Raw genomic sequence first — 27,109 nt, forward strand, 5'->3', positions numbered from 1 at the left:
ACTTGAGCACAAATGATGCACTGAAGTAAGATGACCAACATCTACCAAAGTTTGGGAAAGGACAGTAAGCCATTCTTCTTTCCTGAAGCATTAACTACACAAAATAAACTCACTAATCTTAAGATCCATAATATCCTTTTATTTATGCAATACTAATACAGGATATGAACCTTACTATGAAAAACAATACAAAATACCTGGTATAATCTCCTGCCCAAGATTCTTGTCTACACAGGCTATTCATACAAGTATAAAGTGTTGATCAACTTCAGGAACACATTGATACACTCAAATATGCTGTCTCATCCAATGTCAACTTACAATATAGATCAATATTATTGACTCGTTATTTATTTTGTTTACACAAACAAAATGACACTGAAATCCTCAAGTTGCATCATTTATAATATTTGAATATATCCATTCTGCCTTGAAATGGTAAGTATAAACACAATACAGCAATTTTGCATGGCCCAACATGCAACAAGATGACATATAACATTGAAATAAACAAGTTAAAGGAATGACTCAAAGCAAAAGTGAAATACAAACATGCCACCTGATACAAAGTATGGCATTTCAATTAAGTTTAATTTTACTGTGTGAACCAACACAGATTCACAAAGGACTGGTGTGAAGCTGGTTTTAAATGTTATTATGTTTCTGGGCAGTTCCTTAACAAAAACACTTTCAAAATGGCCAATGTGTCCGGTTGATTAGATAACTTCACAACGGTCTGTGAAACAGCTCTGTGCTTTATCCAATTAATTACATTTCCATTTTAAGGGTTTCTACAACCAAAGTACTTTAAGAAAACATACACCAATTTTAAAAAAATACTATAATAATCCCGAAAGTACTGCATCATTAATCAGCTAATTATAATTACCCTTTCACTTAAAGTAACCATCAAAGTCTGTTGCATTGTCGGGCTTCACAAGTGTCTATTTAGCCATCCTATTCCCTAAGTCTCCTTAGGCTCAATTGGAAACTGCTATTATCAGCACTTCGATTGTAGTAGACGGATGTCTCTTGAGCCAATGCACCACATTTCATTCAAATTAAATGGTTGTAAATTTCCACTGCTGAGATGTGATCATGCAGGTCTAACAAAACATATAAAGATTTCCCACCGCTATACGTTTCAAACAATAATTGTTGGATGCAAACTTAAAAGCTCTCTGCACTTCTATTACAGATTACCAGACCTCAGTTTGCTTGCCACTCAGTTATTCAGCCCCATTCCTCCTTTACTTTAAGCTTTTTTTTTGTTGGATATTTCAGTTGTCAGGCTTTTTTTAGTTCCTTATATATTATGCCTGAATTTGCCTGCAGTTTACAGAAGATCCGTCCTTAAATGGAGTATATACAGATGCAAACAAATGCAGCAGCTCAGCCTTGAAAAAAAATCCTGGGCCCTTCCAAATGGCTGCTATTACAAAGAACTATCCCTGCAATTTGTCTGGATGAAAATGTATCACCAGGTGTAATTAAACAACCGATCACCAATCAATCTCAATAAATCTCACGTAAAATGTTTTGAAACATTTATTAGGCTGGTGGACATCTGTAGCTAAAATCCAATAGCGGGGAGTCGCAATTGAATCAAATAAGCTTTTCAATATGTTTCACGTTGTAAGTTCTCAAATAATGCAGCATTGTGACTCACACCTACTGCCAATTGTATATGTCCATCAAACAAATGTTTTCGCAAGGTTACCATATAGATATTGATGTAGACAGTTAGTAACTTGTTGAAAACCAGGCATTTACTTTTCTAACATTGAGGTAAAGAACAAGACTGACTATGAAATATTGCTGCTGCTCTTCCAACCATATTAGCTCCATATGAACTTTCCCTTCATGGTCCTTGTATTCAATTGTCTGTCTCTTGCCCAGATAGCTAAATCGGATGTCAGGTGTAGACGTGGATTGCAAAGCCACAGGTGAGCTTATGCACCAGAATGGCTTTTCTGTTTCATCCAAAACAGTCACATCCATCAAGCAACAATGCTGGAAAAAAATGTAAATAAAGGATGGCAATAATCATAATGAGACACTGACAGCAGAAAATATGAGCTATTAAACAAATATCAAACGTGTGTCTGAGGAGAAAACTAATTGTGACGTGATAAATAGGACACTAGTTTAAAATGTTGACATGTAACTTAAGTCATGTCTTTTTCATAAAGCCATAGAAATTAACTTCAGTTTCTAGGCGTGTGATGTTGCACTATTCCACATAAATTTGATTATGGAAAATATCCAAATATAACCATATAACCATATAACAATTGCAGCACGGAAACAGGCCATCTCGACCCTTCTGGTCCATGCCGAACACATATTCTCCCCTAGTCCCATATACCTGCGCTCAGACCATAACCCTCCATTCCCTTCCCGTCCATATAACTATCCAATTTATTTTTAAATGATAAAAACGAACCTGCCTCCACCACCCTCACTGGAAGCTCATTCCACACAGCTACCACTCTCTGAGTAAAGAAGTTCCCCCTCATGTTACCCCTAAACTTCAGTCCCTTAATTCTGAAGTCATGTCCCCTTGTTTGAATCTTCCCTACTCTCAGTGGGAAAAGCTTTTCCACGTCAACTCTGTCTATCCCTCTCATCATTTAAAAAACCTCTATCAAGTCCCCCCTTAACCTTCTGCGCTCCAAAGAATAAAGCCCTAACTTGTTCAACCTTTCTCTGTAATTTAGTTGCTGAAACCCAGGCAACATTCTAGTAAATCTCCTCTGTACTCTCTCTATTTTGTTGACTATTCTGATATCCTGTCAAATATAAAGTACCAAAACTGACTACATGGAAGGGAAGAACACATATTAATAGCTACTAGTCCTCTACCAAGCCCTCCACTCATCATCAATTTAAAGAGAGTCTTGTACGCCGTCAATAAGCAGCTGTTAAGAAATCACCTGGACAAAGGTGATGTGGCCCCAATGATCGATGATAAAAAGATAGACTTCAAATATGATCTCTAAAGCAAAAAGTGGGCATCATCATTATCAAAGCACAGAATACTAATTCTCATACTTGTATTTTGCCTTTTAAGAACTCTGTATTCCAAGGGATGTAGATACTTCCACTGATGGTGCTGTGCTGGGACTCATTCTCTAAACTTATGATCATTATTTGCAAGAAGCCATTCTGGACAGATTCTGAAATAATGAGAAAGCATTAGTAATAACGTCTGTAACAGTAATGGGGAAACAGTAGTAAATTGAAATCTAATGCTAATAGAAATAAAAGACTTACTAGCAAAGAAAGTATACGGACTAAAGAAAGATGGTTTCAGAAACGATTTAAAACTGTAAAGATTTGTTTAAGGTTCATTCACTTTCAACGGTTCAAGTTTCCATTCCCAATAGTACTTCTTTTTAATTTATTAAATTGGCTATTTTGGAGCTGGAGTCCTCCCCTGCTGCACTTGTCAACAGATCTCTGATCATCAAAGAGCTGCTTTTGGACTCGTTGTTGCTCTCCTGGTGGTTTAGTTGCCACCAAAAATGGACAACTTTATATAAAAATGACTCGACAGAAGAGAGTAAAAGGGAGACCAAAAAAACCTTTCCCTGTTCCGTTGAAGGGAAATGGAGCCAACATGTAACCACTATGCTGCAAATATCATTTGGACAAAAGCCATACAAACCCAAAATTACCTTTTCTGCAGAATAGGTTGTGAAAGCTGCCAGACATGCAAGAGCTTCTCCCGTTGTGCAAAGCAATGTGGCAATGATAGCCAAGTAGCCCATATTCTGAGACAACATCATCCGCCACTGGGTCATGAGATGGTGGCATATATGGGCTTTTAATTAAAAATATATCAAATAAAGAACACGAGTAAAATAAAGTTTCACGATGTCCAAGCAATCACTATCTACATACGTTATACAATAGCAGAAGAACATCTTTCGGATAAGTTTATCTAAACCTCATGCTAATAGTTTGATCGTCAAGATAAATAAAGACACTCTTTGTAATCTATAGTTATAAAAATAAATGTATATAAATACAATGCAACCCAAGTAATGAATAATTGAAATATAATCTAGCTATTCTTTAAATTTCAGACAAATGCAATTCTCCTTACCAGGAAACGGACCCTAATGTGCTCTTCTCAATGAGTTGATGGAAATGGAGATTTGCAACAATAACAGCCAATTCCCCATCCTCCTAGAACATTAAAACAAAACGGAATGATTTTAGAATTTTCATGCTCGCACAGGTGCAAAATTTAATTCACTTTGACATCACATTTCACTTTCATATCTAACAAACAAATATCTGGACATTTTTTCTGTTGAATTTATGGTGCAATTATAATTCCAATATTATCACTGCATGTTCACTGCACAAGAGGCTATGCGGACCACTAAGTCTCTCCTGATTGGATTATTCCAGTTGGTCCCATTCAATTAGATCACTCCCTGGTGCATTACTAATTCTTTCCCAATAAATATATACCCTGCTCCCCTTGATGCTTTAATTTAATATGCCACTTGCTACCCTTTGCAAGGCAATTACTTGCTGTAAAACAAGATTTCCTTCAAGGACCTGATTTCCCAGAGATCAGTGCCAATAAAAACAGTTTTTCCCATCTAACTTGCGACCTCCTCTATTCTGAAAAACCATGTCCATTTTTAGTCTATTCATATAATTAAGGTCCCACGTGCCTGTAATGTTCTAAATGCCCTACTACTACCTTTAATAACCTGATTGTAGCAATGTTACAACATTTTGAGATTTAAAAATCAAGTCATTCCCATGAAAAGCAAATATTAAACACATAATTCACTTACTTCAGTATGTTACCTTTTCACTCGAAATTAATCTTGTTCCCTATTGATTTTCCATTGATAACACAAAAGTGTGAGAGCAGTCTAAAGCCCAAACTTGTAGAGAACTAATTTTTCAAAAATTTCAAACAAAATATTAAACAATTACTAATTACTAGATCAGTTTTTATAAATTGAAAGCTAAGCATCTATCCATTTCTTAAGGAAAGATTAACATTTTTAAATAACCTAAATGTCCAAAGAACATTCACCCAAGAATTCACAATAAAACATGATTTTTAAATCTCATCGACATTAATTTATAGGTCAAATGGAAGGGATTTAGTGTTCAATTGCTGTAAATTAATGGCCATTTAAATCAGCTTGCAAGTGGGATTTTGTGGAACTTGCTGGTTTGGAACGCTGCCATTGCGGTAAATTTGAAGCCCATATGCGGCATGAAAGATACAGCGGGATTGAATGGACCCCCAAGTCAGCTACTCGCAACATAAAATTGTGTGTAAAGGGATCTTAAGCAGCCCTTTTTAATGTAAAAATAAACAACCTACCTTGCCTTTCCCCTACATGAGATCCATCCCGCTGTCTGGGTTCGCGGCTTTAGAGGATGATTTTTAATCTACTATAACAATTAAATAACCCAATTTAGTTTAAAAATACCTGCAGTGAACGAATTTCACAGCGATTTTTCGTCAGCAACTAAGTAGGCTGAACAACATCGATTTCAACAGCCGAGAGAAAATCGCGTTTTAAACCCGCCCCCATCTCAAAGGCGACAAAGTCGCGCACACGGGCAGCGGCAGAACTGCAGCGCCGCTGAAGGTAAGTTTTGCAACATACCTACCGATTGCTAGCTCTTGCATTCGGATTCTCTACTTTCTTGCATAGGAATGTCAGCTGCATTTCTTTCAGTGTAGAGTCCAGTGGATCCATCCACTTTCAAGGCAGCACTTGATTTTTGATTTCAGGTCCAATGGACATGAAGGGTTTCGGGTCCCAATATTTTGTTAAGTATGTAAATGCCACTGATAGTGATCAAGATCTTCCACCCTTTGTGCTTCAAAATGTCAATGGTTATTGTACAGGTATTGTACCAGGAATACAGATACAAAAAATAAATATTTTCAAGGTCTCGGATTATTCCCATTATTAATTCTCCAGTCTCATTCTCCAGGGGGGCGGGAGCATGATTCTACATTTACATTACCTAATCTTTCTATATAATACTAGACCAAGTGTGACTCGTTGGGTCCCAGCATCACACGGGAGGGCTGGTCACCAGTGGGGGGGGGGGGGGGGAGGGGGCTTTCTGTTGCGCTAGTATGGGTGTTGCGGGCCGAAGGTACTGGTTTCCAGAGAGCTAACTGTTGCAACAATTTTAAAAGCCATGCCAAGGCAAACAATTGGGCTGCAGCCACCCGACAACCAAAATTCATTTTGTGAATACAAACTTGTTAAAAATGCGAGGCAAACAATTGGGCAGCAGCCACCTTACAGCCGCATTGAGGGGACTCACCATGGAGTAGACGTGCATTCAGTGTTATTCGCAGCTCAGAGAGCCGTGACCCTCTCGCTTCCTGGATCTGGCAGAGACTGAGTGAGGGACTACACTTCTGGGTTTTAAAGTCCTTCCCCCCTGCCGCCAGCAGGGGCAGCAGAGAGAATGGGGATTTTTTTAAAACATTAATATCTCTGATTTTTCATCGATGGGAAAAATCCTCCGGTCCTGGAAGGCGGAGCGGATCGCTGAGCGAGGTGGCTAAGAATGACGGCCGTAGGTGGTGGCGTTTGACCAGTGGGCCAAAAGCGGTCAAGATCAGACTTTTAGTAATATAGATTTATAAACAGACTGGTCTGCAGTTTCTGGGTTTAAAACTACATCAGTGTTTGAAGAAGGATGCAACAGTTGTAATGTTTCAATCCTCAGGACCCATCCCCAGTATCATTGTGTGATTGGAATACCATGGACATTACCTCTGTGACTTCTTCCCTCAGCAACCCAAGATGCATTCTGTCAGGGTTAGATGATTTTTCTACTTTAAGAGCAGCTAGCCGTATTCTTATAGCTTCTCTTTACCAATAATTAGTCCATCCAAACACTCAGTTTTATGATAGTCCAGCAGCAGCAAGGACACTTGATGAAAAAAATCCCTCGTCCCACGCCCACTCCTGGCACTTTCTCTTGCAACCGCAGGAAATGCTACACTTGTCGCTTTACCTCCCTCCTTGACTCCATCAAGGACCCAAGCAGTCTTTCCAGGTGTGGCAGGGGTTCACCTACACCTCCTCCAACCTCATCTGTTGCATCCGCTGCTCTAGGTGTCAGCTGCTCTACATCGGTGAGACTAAGCGCAGGCTTGGCGATCGCTTCGCCCAACACCTCCGCTCAGTTTGCAATAACCAACCTGATCTCCCGGTAGCTCAGCACTTCAACTACCCCTCCCATTCCGAATCTGAACTTTCTGTCCTGGACCTCATCCATGGCCAGAGAGAGGCCCACTGCAAATTGGAGGAGCAGCAACTCATATTTCGCTTGGGCAGTTTACACCCCAGCGGTATGAACATTGACTTCTCCAATTTCAGGTAGTCCCTGCTTTCCTCTCTCCTCCCCTTCCCTATTCTCTCTCAGCCCACTGTCTCCGTCTCTTCCTTTCTTCTTCCCACCCCCCCTCCCCTCCCCCCTCCCACCCCCACCCTCACATCAGTCTGAAGAAGGGCTCGACCCGAAACATTGCCTATTTCCTTTGCTCCGTAGATGCTGCCTCACCCGCTGCGTCTGTCCAGCATATTTGTCTATCTTCGATTTTCCAGCATCTGCAGTTCCTTCTTAAACATTCTTCCTTCATTAATTTGTTAGTGTGATTTATTCCTTTTTCAGAGTATTAAAACCTGAATCTACATGTTTTGCAGTGCCACATGGGCCCCTGGGTAGAGAGTCAGCACTTGTAAAAAAAAAAAAATCTGTCAATGGCAACAAGAGGGGAAAGGAGATAAACAGGTATGGGAAGAAGTAACACATCGTGATTTTCACAGGGAAGACTGCCCTAACCAGGAAGAACAGAGATAGCTTCCCATGGCCATGGCTGGTCCAAATCTGTTACAATCACTGACAGCATTAGAGTCACAGATTGAATGTAGAGGAAGGAATTGCAGATGCTGGTTTAAACCGAAGATAGACACAAAAAGCTGGAGTAACACAGCGGGCCAGGCACCATCTCTGGAGAGCAGGACGGTGATGTCTGAAGAAGGATCTCTACTCGAAACGTCACCCATTCCCTCTCTCCAGAGATGCTGCTTGATTGCCTGAGCCTGCCCCGACCACTAAGTTAGTCCCAGATTGAAGTTATCTGTAGGGTGTAGTTAGGATTTCATAGAAACTGATCTTTAGATCCACCAATACATTTTTTAAATTTTAAATAAACTTAGTCATGTAAATTTGCACGTAGTTCATAACATGCACATAATGTGCTCTTCATTTTTTCCTGTATTATTTACACAAGTCATTACATACAACTCTTGTTCCAGGTCCTGTCATTAAATAATTAAAGTGAATTGCTCACATTGATGTGGGAAACAAAATGTACATAACACTTAATCAGAACAGTAAATGCCAGGCCCAGTAATCTAATGGGTGCAAGGAGTTGTGAATAAAGGTTGTCTGGTTATTATTTCATTTGTGTTTGTGTCACCTTGCTTGGTGAAACTGCTTGTTTATTTATTTAGCGAATGCAAAGTCCTTTATCCAAGCAGTTGCCTCTTGATTTGCTGTATGAAACTGCTTGTAACATTAACTCACTTGCCAGCAGCCCAGCAACAAGCCAGGGTATAAGCACCTCAACTTAATAAGTTTGTCACAGCCAATAAAGGTACTGGACTCTTCCAGAGTTGTCAGGTCATATTCCACAAGTAGAGATCGCCGGCGGGGGCTAAAAAAAAACATTAGAAATTTAGATTGAAACTAAATTGAAAGATTTCTCAATTTCTGTTGATTATAGAAAATTAACATTTCCTTTTATTTAAAATAACCATCTCAATTTATGCAAACCACTTTATAAAATCCAGATCTGCATGTTTCCACAGGACACTACAGCTTTAACTGAAACAAAATGATAAAAGGGGAAACATAGAATGTTACACATTGCATAATTACACTGCATTAACTCTAATTACAAAGAAATAGGATAAAATAGTCTGCCTTTATTCTTCTAGATCCAAAGAATTGTTCAAAGTACGAGTACAGAAGGTTGTGATGATCCTCGTCTGATAGTCCACAGGCCTGAATAAATAATCAGAGCTTAACCTCGACACATGTTCGAACTAACTCAACAATATGCATTCAGATGGATAGCTAGAATACTAAAGATCAACTGATCCTGAAACCAAGTGAAAATGCCAGTCACAATTTTCATCATGATCGTTCTTGAAAATTAAGAGTTCCACAAAAGAGGCATTCAACACACAAACAGTTTAAGTTTCAATGATGTAATGAGAATTTCAAATTGATTTTAAGTATTCCAGCCAAGTTTTCCATTTTGGCTGGAATACGTTATCTGTCAATAAGGTAATCAGGAAGATAGCGGAAGGATACGTATTGATATGTTTAACTTAGAAGTGACTATTCCTATGCCAACAGGTGCTCTCTTTGTTCATAGTGGGTGACAGCACTAGTCTTCAGATAATGATTCAGATACCCGAGTGTTCAGTATACCCCAGATACCTTATGATTGTTAAGGGCTTGGACACGCTAGAGGCAGGAAACATGTTCCCGATGTTGGGGGAGTCCAGAACCAGGGGCCACAGTTTAAGAATAAGGGATAAGCTATTTAGAACAGAGACAAGGAAACACTTTTTCCACACAGAGAGTTGTGAGTCTGTGGAATTCTCTGCCTCTGTGGAGGCTGGTTCTCTGGATATCTTCAAAAGAGAGCTTGATAGGGCTCTTAAAGATAGCGGAGTCAGGGGATATGGGGAGAAGGCAGGAACAGGGTACTGATTGTGAATGATCAGCCATGATCACATTGAATGATGGTGCTGGCTCGAAGGGCTGAATGGCCTACTCCTGCACCTATTGTCTATTCTAATGTATTTAGTGGTTGAGATGAGTTACGAGTTGATGAAAGGAGACAAGGATGGATTGGAGAGGACTTCCATGTGCTCTTGCTGTTAAAGGCCACCAAATCACATCCAAAAGGAAAATTGCAGAGATCACATGGATGAAATTCACTGCGTTGCAGCCACCCTAACAAGGAATGCTACAGATGTCACAGTCTAAGTGAGATTTTATTTAGAATCAAAATGCAATTTTTCTCAGTTTAATAGTGCTCTAAAGACCCATTTAAAGCAGGACAGAGGTGAGAGGAATCAGCCTTGTATCTAGTTCACGATCTGTGCAATAAAAATAATGAAGTGCAGATAAACATCACAAGCAATTAAACTGCTTACACAGACAGCACAGTCAATTCTCCCCAAGCTTACCCATGCATTCCGGCTGTTTTACTTGGAGGAAATAATGGTGTGATTCCATACACACACAGTGTCTTGAGTCCACACAGAGGAGGCCATACTGCACCGTTCCAACATACGGTAGCAGATGTATCACTGAAGCAGGCTTTACCTTGCTCGTACACATGTTCTTTGCCAGTTCTTTCGCAAAGAGCAATCATCCAGGTAATTCCAAGAGCTCTGAAAATACATCACTTTTTTTTTTAGAGATTTGATTATATTGTCATACAATACAATATACAATACAATATTTATTCCATGTCATTTGAACCTCAGTGAGGCTCAAACGTAGGTTGGGCGATCGTTTCGCCGAACACCTCCGCTCAGTCCGCAATAACCAACCTGACCACCCGGTGGCTCAGCACTTCAACTACCCCTCCCATTCCCAATCCGACCTCTCTGTCCTGGGTTACACAGAAAAGCTGGAGAAACTCAGCGGGTGCAGCAGCATCTATGGAGCGAAGGAAATAGGCAACGTTTCGGGCCGAAACCCTTCTTCAGACTGATGGGGGGTGGGGGTGGGTGGGGACAAGAAAGGGAAAAGGAGGAGTAGCCTTCCCAGCATGGCCGCTGCACCGCACCCCGCTCATCCCGTCGCCTCCCCGGGCTGGCCGAGCCTTGCCGCCGCGCCGACCATCCACCCACCGGGACCTCCCACAAATCGCCCGCGGACCCCGACTCAACCGACCATCGACGCCGGACATCGGGTCCGCTGACCCGCGCCACTGGACTACCACCATCGGGTCCGCTGACCCCCGCCACTCCACCTCCCCCCTACAACCAACAGCCGTCGCCTTACCTGGAGCCTGGACTCTCCACTGGGCCTGAAGCCCTCACGCTGCTCACTCCCTCTCTCCTGGGTTTGACTCCACTGGGTCCTAGTGCCAGTCGACCCAGCCTGGTCTACCTCAGTGGCAGTTCGACTGAGTCTCCTCCCCCCATCCCCTCTAACTGTGTGGCCCCTGCTCTTCCCCACCCACACCACAGCCCTCTCACCCCCCCCCCCCAACCCCCCACCACCCACCCCCCCACCACACATCGCCTCGTCCCCACCTGCCTTCCTCCGGCCCCAACCCCCCATCCCTGTCGAGTGTTCACCATCCCCCCCGACCTCCCCCTCTCCAACACCGAACGGTCCGTCCTCAACAGAGGTCTTACCTTTGTCCCCCTCCGTCCCCACCTCAATGAATTCCGCGCCCAACACGACTTGGAGCGCTTCTACCGTCGCCTCCGCCTCACAGCTTTCTTCCATGGGAAGGAGTCCTCGCCCCCCACTGATGACCCCTTTTCCCGTCTCCAACGCACCCCCTCCTCGTGGAACCCCCCTCGTGGCCAATTTCCGGCTTTAGAACTTTTTATCAATAACTGCCGTCGCGACATCAACCGCCTCAACTTCTCCACTCCCCTGTCTCACTCCAATCTCTCACCACATGAACGTTCTGCCATCGACTCACTCTGCAACAACCCAGATTTGGTTATCAAACCCGCTGACAAGGGAGGTGCCGTGGTAGTCTGGCGCACCGATCTCTACAAAGCTGAGGCCACGCGCCAACTATCGGACACCTCCTCCTACTTACCCCTGGACCATGACCCCACTGACGAGCACCAGGCCACCATCTCCAGCACCATCACCAACTTCATCCACTCCAATGCCCTACCCGACCGAGCCTCCAACCTCATCGTTCCCCAGCCCCGCACAGCCCGATTTTACCTTCTCCCTAAAATCCACAAACCTGATTGTCCCGGAAGACCCATTGTCTCCGCCTGTTCGTGCCCCACCGAACTCATTTCCAAATACCTTGACTCCATCCTATCACCCTTGGTTAAATCCCTCCCTACCTATGTCCAAGACACCTCAGACACTCTCCGTCGTCTCCGCGCATTCAATTCTCTAGGCCCTCACCCCCTCATCTTCACCATGGACGTCCAATCACTATACACCTCCATCCCCCACCACGATGGTCTCACAGCCCTCCGGTTCTTCCTCGACCAGAGAAGCAACCCATACCCAGCCACTGACACTCTCCTCCGCCTAGCGGAGCTGGTCCTTACCCTCAATAACTTCGCGTTCGACTCCTCCCACTTCCTCCAAATACAAGGCGTAGCTATGGGCACACGCATGGGCCCCAGCTATGCCTGCCTATTTGTAGGTTACGTCGAGCAATCCTTGTTCAATACATACCAGGGCCCCATCCCCAACCTCTACCTCCGCTACATCGACGACTGCTTTTGTGCCACCTCCTGCACCCGCACACAACTGACTGACTTCATCCACTTCACCACTAATTTCCATCCGGCACTGAAATACACCTGGACCATTTCCGACACTTCCCTACCATTCCTTGACCTCACTATCTCCATTGCAGGTGATAGACTTCTAACCGACATACACTATAAACCCACTGACTCCCATGGCTATCTGGACTACACTTCTTCCCACCCTGCTTCCTGTAAGGACTCCATCCCCTACTCCCAATTCCTCCGTCTACGCCGCATCTGCTCCACGGATGAGGCGTTCCACACCAGGACATCTGAAATGTCCTCACTATTCAGGGAACGGGGGTTCCCCTCCTCCACCATAAATGAGGCTCGCACCAGGGTCTCTTCCATACCCCGCAACACTGCTCTCTCTCCCCATCCCCGCACTCGCAACAAGGGCCGAGTCCCCCTAGTCCTCACCTTTCACCCCACCAGCCGTCACATACAAAAAATAATCCTCCGTCAGTTTCGCCACCTCCAACGTGACCCCACTACTCGCCACATCTTCCCATCTCCCCCCATATCTGCCTTCCGCAAAGACCGCTCCCTCCATAACTCCCTTGTCAATTCTTCCCTTCCCTCTCAGTCCACCCCCTCCCCGGGCACTTTCCCTTGCGGCCGCAGGAGATGCAACACTTGTCCCTTTGCCTCCCCCCTCGACTCCGTTCAAGGACCCAAGCAGTCGTTCCAGGTGCGACAGAGGTTTACCTGCATCTCTTCCAACCTCATCTATTGCGTCCGCTGCTCTAGATGCCAGCAGATCTATATCGGTGAGACCAAGCGGAGGTTGGGCGATCGTTTCGCCGAACACCTCCGCTCGGTCCGCAATAACCAAGCTGACCTCCCGGTGGCTCAGCACTTCAACTCCCCCTCCCACTCCGCCTCCGACCTCTCTGTCCTGGGTCTCCTCCATGGCCACAGCGAGCAGCACCGGAAATTGGAGGAACAGCACCTCATATTCCGTTTGGGGACTCTACACCCCCGGGGCATGAACATCGAATTCTCCCAATTCTGTTAGTCCTTGCTGTCTCCTCCCCTTCCTCAGCTCCCCCTGCTGTCTCCTCCCACCCTCCAGCCTTCTGGCTACTCCTCCTTTTCCCTTTCTTGTCCCCACCCACCCCCCCCCCCGATCAGTCTGAAGAAGGGTTTCGGCCCGAAACGTTGCCTATTTCCTTCGCTCCATAGATGCTGCTGCACCCGCTGAGTTTCTCCAGCTTTTCTGTGTAACCTTCGATTCTCCAGCATCTGCAGTTCCCTCTTAAACTCTCTGTCCTGGGTCTCCTCCATTGCCAGAGTGAGCAACAGCGGAAATTGGAGGAACAGCACCTCATATTCCGCCTGGGGACCTTGCATCCGGATGGCATTAACATTCAATTCTCCCAATTTTGCTAGCCCTTGCTGTCTCCTCCCCTTCCTTAACCCTCTAGCTGTCTACTCCCACCCTCGGGCTCCTCCTCCTCCCCTTTTCCTTCCTTCTACCCCCCACCCCCCATCAGTCTGAAGAAGGGTTTCGGCCCGAAACGTCGCCCATTTCCTTCGCTCCATAGATGCTGTTGCACCCGCTGAGTTTCTCCAGCAATTTTGTGTACCTTCAAACGAAACTCCGTTTCTACAGCCATACAAACAAAACAATTCCTACAAGACACACAAACAATTCAATTCACACAAACATCCATCACAGTGAATCTGCTCCTCACTGTGATGGAAGGCAAAGTCTTTTCTCTCCCCTGTGTTCCATTTTTTTTCTCCCGATGTTGAAGCCCCAGGCGGGTGATGGTGAGTCCCACGGCCATTAAGGCCGCGCCGGGCGATGTACGGCCCCGCTCCAGGTCTAAATGTCTCAAAGTTGGAGCCCCCAGCGGTCGTTGGAATGTCCCGCGGTCATTAAAGCCACGCCGGGCGATGTACGGCCCCCGCTCCGGGTCGTTCCATCCCCGCGACACGGGCTGGAGAAGTTGCGTTGCGGAGCTACGAAACGCGGTCTCCACCCGGAACCGCGAGCTCCCGATGTTCCATCCACAGGTCATTAGGGTTAACTTCAATTCAAATTATTTTTAAAAATAGAGTTGCACTAGTAATTATACTTGATGTTCCTCTATAAAGCCAGTTAACTGTCTCCCCGAAAGGAAACCATACAGAAAATATGGGCTACAATTACTTTTTATTGAAACTAACCAATGAAGACTATGTAGTAAAAGGGATCAGAATTTACTTTTCCAAAATCAGCAAAAGTTATTCAACTCATTATAATATAAGTTTGTACAAGTACGTATATTTACTTCAGTCATATGACATTGTTATTAAATCATGTTTCTTACTTTACTGCTTCTCTGAATTTTGAGGGTAATCCTGTGTAACGGTTAATGGATTTCAGCAACAGCCCGACTCCTCTTGTGCCAGAGCTTGTACATTTACGTATATATTCTTTCTTCCAAAATCCTGGCGGACTGTCCTGGATAGAAATTCTACTCAACTTCTCAGTAGCTATACCTACAGCTTTTGGTTTCCAAGCCTTGCTTTTGGAGACAAAATAGCAGCAGTAGATTCTGTGCCAAATTAAACTGGAAAAGATACAGAAAAATACAAAATACTTTACAATTTTAGGAGGCAGATTGCTCTACAGTGGCATCATAAATGATAGCTTGGGGATATGTCTCAAACCAATGTGGAAGATTATTTAACAATGTTTAAACTGTTGGTACTGAAGTCACTTATTACACAAAAATCATTGCAAAACCGGTATTTTTTAAATATGGTGGGAGGAAAGTCACCAAACGTAACTTTAACAAGAGAAAATAAAACAACTTGGGTTCCACATGGCAAGCATTTTTTTTTTTTAAACAGTATTTTCAGTTAAGTCATTTTTAATCTTAAATTTGGTCAGTAGATTATAACGTCAAGTTATACGGTTGATTCAGAAATCAGTGGCCTTATACAAACTAAGAATGTATATCAGCAAGAGGCATTTTTCTTTTTCATTACAAGATAGATCGCCCCAATTTTAAAATATCAGATGATTTGTTTAACTCCAAATTAATGATCAACAAAATTGGTGTAGCCAGACCAGCATCATCAACAGGCAGCATCTCTGGAGAGAAGGAATGGGTGATGTTTCGGGTCGAGACCCTTCTTCAGACGGATGTCAGGGGAGTGGGCAGTACATAGATAAGGAAGTGTTTAGATAAGGAAGTACAAGGTGTGAAAACAAGACAAGTTTCATTTAACCATGAAAAAAAGGAAAATTAGTCAACTCGTATGTTATTGGCAGTTTTGGACTGGAATGACAGGAAGATCAGATCCTAATGGAGATCACTCTACTATTGTTAAAGAATATTCCATCTACCTTAAACAAAAGCATCCATGCCCACTTACTTGTCATTTGACATATGGTAGAAACGCTTGCTGACACAACCAGCACATAACAAGCAAGAAACATCTAGGTATGTAAAGATCTTCAGCAGAACTTCCCATGGTAAGCTAGAAATAATTGCCAGATTGTTACATTGCAATTTGAAAAACAATATTTAACACCATTAGATATGCTTATATACCAAATCGGAACCATAGCAGTCTGAAAGATGGCAGAATAAAGCAACTCATCATTTACTCTAATAATTAAAAGATACTTCACAATTTTAAAATATGCCTTCAGGCATGACCAGTAATGTCATTTCATAGATATTTATCCAAGTTGTTTTTGTAATAATTTAAAAAATGCTCACAATGACCCACACCTTAAAGATATGCCAGACATACTCATTTCAAAACTAAGAAAAAGTTCATGCAATAATAATTGCATAATTTAATCTACCGATTAAGTAACCAATATAAATAAATGAAATTGTAGGCTTTTATTCTTCAACCCAAAATCGAAACTTAAGAACATGGATTTACACAAAAAGACTAATTAATGGAAATCACATTCATACAAATAAATTCACTGAAAAACTCATTTACAGGACAGTTTTCATAAACTTGGGAAATCACAAAGGGATTGTCCAGTTGAAATAATCTCAGATACAGATTCAAATTTATTGTCATTGTGCAGTGTACAGTAGAGACAATGAAATGCAGTAGCCTTGAAGCCTAGGTCAGTTAAATCAGTAAAACTTCAGCTAAGTTGAAAAAGTCAAATTTGTTATAAATATTTGTGTTTTCATCCATTTAAGCTTGTATATTGTTCAAGAAGGAACTGCAGATGCTGGAAGATCGAAGGTACACAAAATTGCTGGAGAAACTCAGCGGGTGCAGCAGCATCTATGGAGCGAAGGAAATAGACTGAAGAAGTTTTTCGGCCCGAAACGTCGCCTATTTCCTTCGCTCCATAGATGCTGCTGCACCCGCTGAGATTCTCCAGCAATTTTGTGTAAGCTTGTATATTGCTTTTTTCATGGATAAATTAAAAATAACATTGGACAGTGTACAATTAAGTTAGCTCAGTGCTGACAATCTACCCATCTAATAAAGAAACTGAGAGCTTGATTGAGAGTTTAAATCTCACTTTGACTTGAACATGAACAGTGCCCTCCATAATGTTTGGGACAAAGACCCGATATTTATTCATTTGCCTCTGTACTCCACAATTTGAGATTTGTAAGAGAAAAAAAAACAGATGTGGTTAAAGTGCACCATTGTCAGATGTAATAAAGACCATTTTTATACATTTTGGTTTCACCATGTAGAAATTACAGCAATGTATATACATAATCAGCCATTTGATGATCAGCCATGATCATATTGAATGGCGGTGCAGGCTCGAAGGGCCGAATGGCCTACTCCTGCACCGATTTTCTATGTTTCTATAATCCCCACATATCAGGACACAATGTGTGGGACACAGCAATGTCATGTAAATTAAAGTAGTCATGTTTAGTATATTGTTGCATATCCTTTGCATGCAATGACTGCTTGAAGTCTGTGATTCATGGACATCACCAGTTGCTGGGTGTCCACTCCAATGATGCTCTGCCAGGCCTGTATTGCAGTCATCTTTAGCTAATGCTTGTTTTGGGGGCTAGTCCCCTTCAGTTTTCTCTTCAGCATATAAAAGGCAAGCTCAATTGGATTCAGATTGGGTGATTGACTTGGCAACTCAAGAATTCACCGTTTTTTAGCTTTGAAAAACTCCTTTGTTGCTTTAGCAGTATGTTTGGGATCATTGTCTTATTGTAGAATGAACTGCTGGCCAATTAGTTTGGAGGCATTTGTTTGAACTGGAGCAGATAGGATGTATACTTCTACTTCAGAATTCATTATGCTACTACCATCAGCAGTTGTATCATCAATGAAGATAAGTGAGCCAGTACCTTCAGCAGCCATACATGCCCAGGCCATAACACCCCCACCACCGTATTTCACAAATGAGGTGGTATGCTTTGGATCTTGGCCAGTTCCTTCTCTTCTCCATACTTTGCTCTTGCCATCACCCTGATATGTTAATCTTCGTCTCATCTGTCCACAAGACCTTTTTTTCAATACTGCGGTTGCCTTTTAAGTACTTCTTGGCAAATTGTAACCCGGCCATCCTATTTTTGTGGCTAACCAGTGTTTGGCATCTTGCAGTGTAGCCTCTGTATTTCTATTAATGAAGCCTTCTGTGGACAGTGGTCATTGACAAATCCACACCTGACTCCTGAAAATTATGTTGCCTGAAATGGGGGAACTGATTAAACACAGCTGTAATTTCTACATGGTGAAACCAAAATGTATAAAAATACCCTTTAATTAAATCTGACAATGTGCACTTTAACCACATATGATTTTTTTACATTACAAATCTCAAATTGGAGTACAGAGACAAATTAATAAATGATGGTTTTTGTTCCAAACATTATGGAGGGCACTGTAATATATCCAATACAACAGTGCACGATATTTGAAGGTATAATGTATCAGGTGAGAATTCTTCTATTGAGGATCTCATGCAACAAGTGGTCCACAATTAATTTCATTTGGAAATTATTCAAATTCCTAACTTTAATTTCTCCATCACTACCAAAAAAAATATACAACTTATCTATGTATTTCAAAACACTACTAATTGTAAATGCTTTTGCTAAAAGCACCCTAATTGTTTAATAGAGAAATAGATTTTGAAGACATAAAAGCTATTGTTTTGATTGGCATATGTTGCATTGTGCAGCACCAAGGCAGAAAATATCTCCATAAGCAATTATGCATCCCAACAGCAACAACAGGACAGCTCTTTGCGAGCGGCAGTGAGTGAGCGGCCTAGTGAGGGAAGTGCCCTGTGAGAAAAGTGTGAGTCTTTGGCTCAAGAGTCTTCAGAGAGGAGGCTGAAGAGAGGAGACCACGCAATACGCTTGAGAGGTGCTGTCGCCGAGGGAGGACGGACGGAGCCGCGGCTCGAGAGACTAACAGAGACTAACGGAGGCAAAGAGGTTTGCCACGCACTGCAAGGGAGCAGTGGACCAGACAGGAAGAGCGGACGGAATTACCACTAGACAGCCAAACCAGTAGGTAATTTACGGCTGGGGTGAGTACTTTCCCATTTATAGGAGGTAGGATTATATAAATAAGGGGTGTATCAATACAGTAGGGGATTCTTAAATAGGACCAGTTAATTACTTATATAAGATGGGCGGTCAGGAGATGTGCCAATACTGCGAGATGTGGGAATTTGTCGACACCATTGATGTAGAAGATCCCTACAGCTGCAGTAAGTGTTTGAGGCTAGAGGAACTCCAGCTCCGCATTGATGAGCTGGAGACCCAACTTCATACGCTGCGGTACATCAGGGAGGGGGAGTATTACCTGGATGTTTTGTGCCAGGGGATGGTCACACCGACCAGTTTAACTAATTCAGTAGGCAGTGAGCAAGAAAAGGAAGGTGTGGCCATAAGCGAGGCAGGTAGGGGGAACCAGGAGGAGATGCGGCAGGAGCCACAGCCCTTGTCCCTGACGAGCATGACCGAGGCTCTTACTCAATGTAAGGACGGGATCAGGGGCTGTGGGAGGGATGAGCAACCTGGCTGCAGCACCGTGGATCAGGAGGCCATTCAAGAGGGGGGAGTTAGAAGAAATGCCGTAGTGATAGGGGATAGTATTATTCGGGGGGTAGATAAGGTTCTCTGCGGCCAGCAGAACATGTCCCGAAGGCTGTGTTGCCTACCCGGTGCTAGGGTTAAGGATATCTCTGCGATGCTGGAGAGAAATTTGCAGAGGGAGGGGGAGGATCCAGTGGTCGTGGTCCATGTGGGGACCAATGACATAGGAAGGACGAGGAAGGAGGATCTGCTGAAGGAGTTTGAGCAGTTAGGGAATAAATTAAAAAGCAGAACCTCGAGGGTACTGATCTCCGGATTGCTACCTGAGCCACGGGCCAAATCGGCGAGGGTACGTAAAATTAAAAAGCTAAATGCGTGGCTCAAAGACTGGTGTGGGAATAATGGGTTTGGTTTCTTGGGCCACTGGCACCAGTACTGGGACAGGGGGGATCTGTTCTGTAAGGACGGACTTCACCTGAACGGTGCTGGGACTGGGGTCCTGGCAAATCATATAACTAGGGCAGTAGAGAGGTCTTTAAACTAAGTAGCGGGGGGGAGGTAACAAGGGGGGTAATAACGACAGGGGTAGAGGAAATAGAGCAGGGTATCAGTGGGGAAGGGGAAAGTAAAAATGTGACAGGAGACAGAATGTGTGAAGATAAAGCTTTAGATGTAAAAGGGGCAAAAACGGAAAGGAAGGGTAGTAAAAATCATCTGAAAGTGCTTTATCTCAATGCACGGAGTATTCGTAATAAGATAAATGAATTAACGGTGCAATTAAGTATATATAGTTATGATATCGTGGCCATTACGGAGACATGGCTGCAAGGGGATCAGGACTGGGAGTTAAATATAGAGGGGTACTCGACAATTAGGAAAGATAGACAGGAAAGAAAGGGAGGAGGGGTGGCCCTTTTAATAAGGGAGGGAATAACGGCAATAGAGAGGAAGGATATTGCGTTGAAGGATCAGGATAGTGAAACAGCTTGGGTACAGATAGAAAATAATAAGGGGAAAAAAACACTAGTGGGTGTAATTTATAGACCTCCAAATAGCTGTGACGCTGTTAGTCAGAACATAAATCTGCAAATAGTTGACGCATGTAAAAAGGGAACTGCTGTAATCATGGGGGACTTCAATTTTCATATTAATTGGGCAAACCAAACTGGGCAGGGTAGACTAGAGGAAGAGTTTATAGAATGTATTAGAGACGGGTTCCTAGAACAGTATGTCACAGAACCGACAAAGGGGGAGGCAATCTTGGATCTGGTCCTGTGTAATGAAGCAGGATTAATTAAAAATGTTATAGTTAGGGACTCGTTGGGAACAAGTGACCACAATATGGTCGAATTCCATATTCAAATAGAAGGGGAGCAGGTGGAAACTCAGGCTAGGGTGCTTAGTCTAAATAAGGGGGATTATGAAGGTATGAGGACTGAGCTGATCAAAGTTGACTGGGATAGCAGACTCAAGAATAAGACGGTACATGAGCAGTGGTGTACGTTTAAGGGAATACTGTATAACCTTCAAGAAAAATGTATTCCTATGAAGAAAAAAAGGGGTAAGGGTAAGAACAGTCAGCCATGGCTCAGTAAAACTATAAAGGATAGTATTCGGCTGAAGGCAAGGGCATATAAGGTAGCCAGAGATAGTGGGAGGGTAGAGGATTGGGAAGCATTTAAAGGTCAGCAAAAAATAACTAAGAGATTAATTAAGACGGGGAAAATAGACTATGAAAGGAATTTAGCGAACAACATAAAAACTAATAGTAAGAGTTTTTATAGCTATATAAAAAGAAAAAGGGTGGCTAAGGTGAACGTTGGTCCATTGGAGGGTGAGACTGGAGAGTTGTTGGTGGGGAACATGGAAATGGCAAAGGCATTAAAACGAGTATTTTGTATCAGTCTTCACCATAGAAGACACAAAAAATATTCCAACGCTGGATAAACAGGGGGCGGTAGGAATGGAGGAGCTAAATACTATTAAGATCACCAAGGAGGTGATATTAGGGAAATTAATGAGACTGAAGGAGGATAAATCCCCTGGGCCTGATGGATTACATCCAAGGGTCTTGAGGGAGATAGCGGTGGGGATTGTGGATGCATTGGTGATAATTTTCCAAAACTCCCTGGAGGCAGGAACGGTCCCAGTGGATTGGAAAATGGCCAATGTAACACCTATATTTAAAAAAGGAAGTAAACAGAAGGCGGGTAACTATAGACCGGTTAGTCTGACATCGGTGGTGGGTAAAATGTTAGAGACAATTATTAAAGAAACACTAACGGGACACTTGGATAAACACGACTTCATCGGGCAGAACCAGCATGGTTTTGTGAAGGGGAAGTCCTGTTTAACGAATCTGCTCGAATTCTTTGAGGAAGTAACAACCCGGGTGGATAAAGGGGAACCGGTGGATGTGGTATACTTGGACTTCCAAAAGGCTTTTGACAAGGTGCCACATAAGAGACTATTGCTAAAAATAAAAAATTATGGGATTGGGGGTAATATATTAGCATGGGTAGAGGATTGGCTAACAAATAGGAAGCAGAGAGTGGGGATAAATGGTTCATACTCGGGATGGCAACCGGTAACTAGCGGGGTTCCGCAAGGGTCGGTGCTGGGACCCCAGTTGTTCACAATTTATATAAATGATTTGGAGGAGGGAACCAAGTGTAATATATCAAAATTTGCGGACGATACAAAAATGGGAGGAAAAGTAGGGGATGAGGAGGATAGGAAGAGTCTGCAAAAGGATATAGATAAGCTAGGTGAGTGGGCAACAACTTGGCAGATGAAATTTAATACTAATAAATGTGAAGTCATTCACTTTGGGGAAAAAAAATGATAGGGCAAGTTATTTTCTAAATGAGGAGGAGCTGCGTTGTAATGCAACGCAAAGGGATCTAGGGGTATTAGTACATGAATCACTGAAAGTTAGTATGCAGGTGCAGCAAGCAATTAGGAAGGCCAATGGAGTTTTGGCCTTTATTGCTAGGGGGATTGAGTATAAAAACACGGAGGTCTTGCTGCAGCTGTACACAGTATTAGTGAGACCACATTTGGAATACTGTGTACAGTTCTGGGGTCCATACTTAAGAAAGGATGTACTAGCCCTGGAGGCAGTGCAGCGAAGGTTTACAAGATTAATTCCTGCAATGAGGGGATTGACATATGAGGAAAGGTTAAGTAGGCTGGAACTCTACTCTTTGGAGTTTAGAAGAATGAGAGGCGATCTCATTGAAACATATAAGATCGTGAGGGGCCTTGATCGGGGTGGATGCACCGAGGATGTTCCCAATGATCGGGGGAAACTAGAACTAGGGGACATAGTTGCAGAATAAGGGGGGGCTCTTTTAAAACTGAGATGAGGAAGAACTTCTTCACCCAGAGGGTGGTTAATTTATGGAATTCACTGCCCCAGGGAGCAGTGGAAGCAGAAACTTTAAATATATTTAAGACTAAAATAGATGGTTTTTTAGCTGCCAAGGGGATAAGGGGCTACGGGGAGAGGGCAGGGATATGGACCTAGGTATGGTTAGTATAGTAAGACCTGAGTGATCTCCTGGACAAGTGTCGATCGCCTGGATTGGGGTCGGAGAGGAATTTCCCGGATTTTTTTCCCGAATTGGACCTGGGTTTTTATCCGGTTTTTTGCCTCCCCCAGGAGATCACGAGGTTCTTGGGGTGGAGAGGGGTGATAGAGGTATAAAGGGGAGGGTAGTGTCTTGTGTTCTGTGTCTTGTGTCTACTGTTTGTGGTAAGTGTGTCTGTTTAGTGTTCAGCCATGAGCGAATGGCGGTGCGGGCTCGACGGACCTGGTGGTCTACTCTCGCACCTACTTTCTATGTTTCTATGTTTCTAACAGTCCTAATAATTGCAAGGGACCATAAAAGGATGAAGGAGCAGATCAACTTTCAAAGATTTTTACCAAGCATTATCAGTACACCTCTGGCAGAAGCTTGACTAAATACCATGGCTATACTCTGGGGGGGGGAAACCCTTTTAAATAGCAAACTGCAGGGTGTACCTTTTTAAAGAAAAATAAATCAGTCAAAACTCAACAATGCATACGTAACTTACATTAGTGTCAAGTATGTTTCTAAAATTTGTAATAGCAGCAAAAACAATTGTGGCAAAAGTCTTGGTTTTATCTGAAATTGCATCTGCTGTTATGTAAAATAATTACAAAATCTCAATTGAAATGTAATTTAACACAAAAATACTCCCCAGGAACATTGAAACGATCAATTAAAAATCTAAGCTGATAGTTCAATGTGGTACAGGCGAGATTCTGTTACACTTGAAACCAAGCATCCTCTGGCTTTTGCAGTGAATGTTAAAAATCAAACAGCAGGGGAGATTACTGCTCCAGGCAGGATTCATATCTTAACTCAACCCTAAACAACATTAATTTGTTACTATCACATTGCTTTTTGGTGTGTTGAGTGAAAATAGACTGCCATTTTTTCCTGACTAACACTCAAGTTATTTATTGCAGAAGTATTATAATGAAACCTGTGCAAGGTGCTATATAAATGCAAGATATTTATGTGGTGAGACAAATACAATCTTTGTTCATTAGGCCTTTCTTTGGCTCTTCCGGATTAATGGTATATATATATATAATATTTGACGCAAAGGTTTAGCTGAACTTCTTACATTCTGAATCATTTTTAAGAATCAGAAAAAAATGTTTTCTCTTCTTGAAAGATCTTTAGGCAATCGCCTTCCTGATAAGATCGAACAAATTCTCGCAAGACCAAAATGTCACTTTGGCTTCCGTTTTTCTCACTCCATGTTTGTAATTAATTTTCCTATGTGAAATAGAGAACCAAAAGCGTTTTCTACACAATTTATTGACCCAACTCAAAAATGTAACCATTTACCCTTGAGCAAAATATCATTTGTATTTGGCAGTTGAGATAATGAAACATATATGAATGATTGTACCAATGGATCCCAATTTTCAATAAATCCAATTTCCTTAAAAGTGAGTATCAACAGAATGGGCCCTTTGGGCTTGCATTGTAACATGTCCAATATTAATCACCATTGGCATTGGTTACCCTTAAATGCCTGTTTTTAATTTATAATCCAGGATAGTACAATCATAATAATTTTGATCTTAAATAAGAGTCTTATTCATTTTAATCAATGGCAATTTTATTATTCAAGTCCGTGATTTGGGACAAACTGAACGTGAGAGAATTGAATAAATTGTTAGATTGATGAGTTGTTATCATGTATATTGTGCAGAATGCCTCAAGCCACATATTTAAAACAAACCAAACAAAATACTTCAGATCCCAAACTATAAAAACAAACATAATAGCCACCTACTCGAAATAATGGTTTAATTATTCTTTATTCTAATATTTAAAATTCCAAAATGTACTTTCAGTGATCTTCAAATGAAAATCATGTTCCATACAGAGAATTAATTCAGTAAAGTTGATGTTTCCAATTCTTGCCCCCTCATAACGTGGAACTAAATAAAATTGCAGCAGTTTCCACTCAACACTCCCCTAAAAGGTAATGCAGGTTGAGAGGACAATATCATTAAAGCCCTGGTGTATAGGGTGATTTCACAAAAGGTCACTGGAGCGTAAATGCCTTACTTTTGATGAAATTCAGCGAGCAAACGCGATAATTCCCGATATTTTGGACCTTTAAATCTCCACGGCAAATGTCCGCTGTTCACTTCCGCTGGATTGGCACCTTCAGCTCCCTCTTTAATTTACCTTAGTTTCTATCTTTTTTTTTTACTGTAAATCTAGGTAGCTGTGCCTCACGGTCACCCCGACTGGCACAATAAATTGCAGATCAAAACCTGGCCGTTTTCTATGTTTTCAACGGGTGGGAAAATGCGTGTTTTCCCATCCACTAACATGGATGTCTAGCATGTCCTCCACTTGAGATTTTCGGTCACGTGGGTGCGGATCTACGCTCCAGTGACCTTTCGTGAAATCACCCTATATGCCAGGAGGAGGGAAATATTGTTTCTGATACGTGCGTTAACTAACCTCTGACCTTTTACCTACCTCTCAACGGTGGTCAGATTTGTTGATCTCAATTTACCACATTTTGTTCCGTGGTAGAACCTCGAAAGCAGACTTGGGCCCCGTTTATGTCCAAAACTGAAACATTGCAACATTAAATAACTGAACAAAAACGTAACGAGATCAACCATTTCCTTAAAAACAAGAGTCAGGTGGGAGGAACTCAACCACAAACAACCCCTATCCATTCCCTCCACAGATGCTGCCTGACCCACTGAGTTCCTCCAGCAGTTTGTGTTTTGGTCAAGATCACAACATCTACAGTTCCTTATGCCACCCAAACTTTCATGGAGTTTATAGTTTGCTGCACCTTCGGTACCAAGTGATGGTTTTCACATTCTACATTATGCAATCCTTACATTTTTTTTCTAATGTCAGTGAAATAAACCAAAATGACATTTTCGGTCAATTGGTCAATGCTTCGGGGGTGGCAGGTTATTGACCGCAGTGCAATGAAGGGAACCCACGACGAATGCTGACAATAGACAACAGGTGCAGGAGTAGACTATTCGGCCCTTCGAGCCAGCACCGCCATTCAATGTGATCATGGCTGATCATCCCCAATCAGTACCCGGTTCCTGCCGCATCACCATATCCCCTGACTCCGCTATTTTTTTAATCAAATGAAAATCATCGGAAATGTTAGAAGTGCACAACAGTCCGGCAAGCGGTTTAACGAGCAGGGAAGGGCCTTTACTGGGGACTACAATGCATGGATCAACTCTGCCTGCATTTGCAGCACCAGGCACAGTGGGGAAAATAAATCTTCACCTGGAGCACATGTGGCCGAGCGCCGGCAGCCGAGCACCGGGCTGCTCCGAGCCGCCGTGCTGCAGGGCGAGCCGAGCGGAGACACCCAGACCACGGGGTCGTGGGTTGACCCGGCCCTTCGCCACCTCCGCTCGGCCTCCGCCTGTTGCCATCGACGCCGGCAGGAGGACAACACACAACACACTGGCACCAGCGCGACCGAGAGGGAGGGGTGGCTGGCTGGCTGGCTGGGAAAAGTCGGTCGGCGTTTGAGGGTGAAAAGGGAGAGGAGGGATGGTGTCCAGCAAAGATACTTTGGTGTCCAGGGGGAGGGAGCAGGTGCTGTAGGATCTGGGCTTCACCTCCCACAAGGCGGGGTCTCCCCCCTGATGGATGTATCTATCTGTATTTGTATCAATATCGCCAGAGGACCAATAGCAATGGAGCAATGAATGGCAACAACCGGCCTCTATGACGTCACGCCGTGCAACGGATACATTGAGAGAATGTGGACACAAAGGAACCGCAGATGCTGGTTTAAAAACAAATAATAGTGTGCTGGAGTAACTTTAATTTATAGGTACACAAAAAAGCTGGAGAAACTCAGCGGGTGCAAGCAGCACCTATGGAGTGAAGGAAATGAGCCGAAACCCTTCTTCAGACTTTAATTAATAAAATAACTTTAATTTATTGTATTGTATTGTATATCTTTATTGTC

The 27,109-nt window shown here is 42.9% G+C and overlaps 1 protein-coding gene across 1 annotated transcript; it reads right to left on the reverse strand.

Annotated features, from left to right (window-relative positions):
* Positions 1-1,237: 1,237 nt before the first annotated feature.
* Positions 1,238-26,925, reverse strand: fbxo15 (F-box protein 15). The gene is made up of 10 exons (XM_055634885.1): positions 26,413-26,925; positions 25,624-25,719; positions 15,948-16,052; positions 14,894-15,136; positions 10,290-10,496; positions 8,611-8,740; positions 4,112-4,194; positions 3,681-3,826; positions 3,055-3,179; positions 1,238-2,013 (listed from the first exon to the last, which is right to left on the reverse strand). The coding sequence occupies exons 1-10, from the start codon at positions 26,562-26,564 to the stop codon at positions 1,744-1,746; spliced, it is 1,557 nt and encodes a 518-aa protein (XP_055490860.1). The 5' UTR covers positions 26,565-26,925; the 3' UTR covers positions 1,238-1,743.
* Between the last annotated feature and the right edge of the window lie 184 nt (positions 26,926-27,109).

Source organism: Leucoraja erinacea, chromosome 4, assembly GCF_028641065.1.
Source record: "Leucoraja erinacea ecotype New England chromosome 4, Leri_hhj_1, whole genome shotgun sequence".
Taxonomy (NCBI): domain Eukaryota; kingdom Metazoa; phylum Chordata; class Chondrichthyes; order Rajiformes; family Rajidae; genus Leucoraja; species Leucoraja erinaceus.

Coding starts and splice junctions, on each gene's coding strand:
- fbxo15 (XM_055634885.1), bottom strand. CDS start 26,564: ATGGCAACAGGCGGAGGCCGAGCGGAGGTGGCGAAGGGCCGGGTCAAC. Junction 4,195..8,610: donor TGTTGCTGGGCTGCTGGCAA/GTGAGTTAATGT, acceptor TTAATGTTCTAG/GAGGATGGGGAATTGGCTGT. Junction 2,014..3,054: donor TCTTAAAAGGCAAAATACAA/GTATGAGAATTA, acceptor ATTTTTTTCCAG/CATTGTTGCTTGATGGATGT.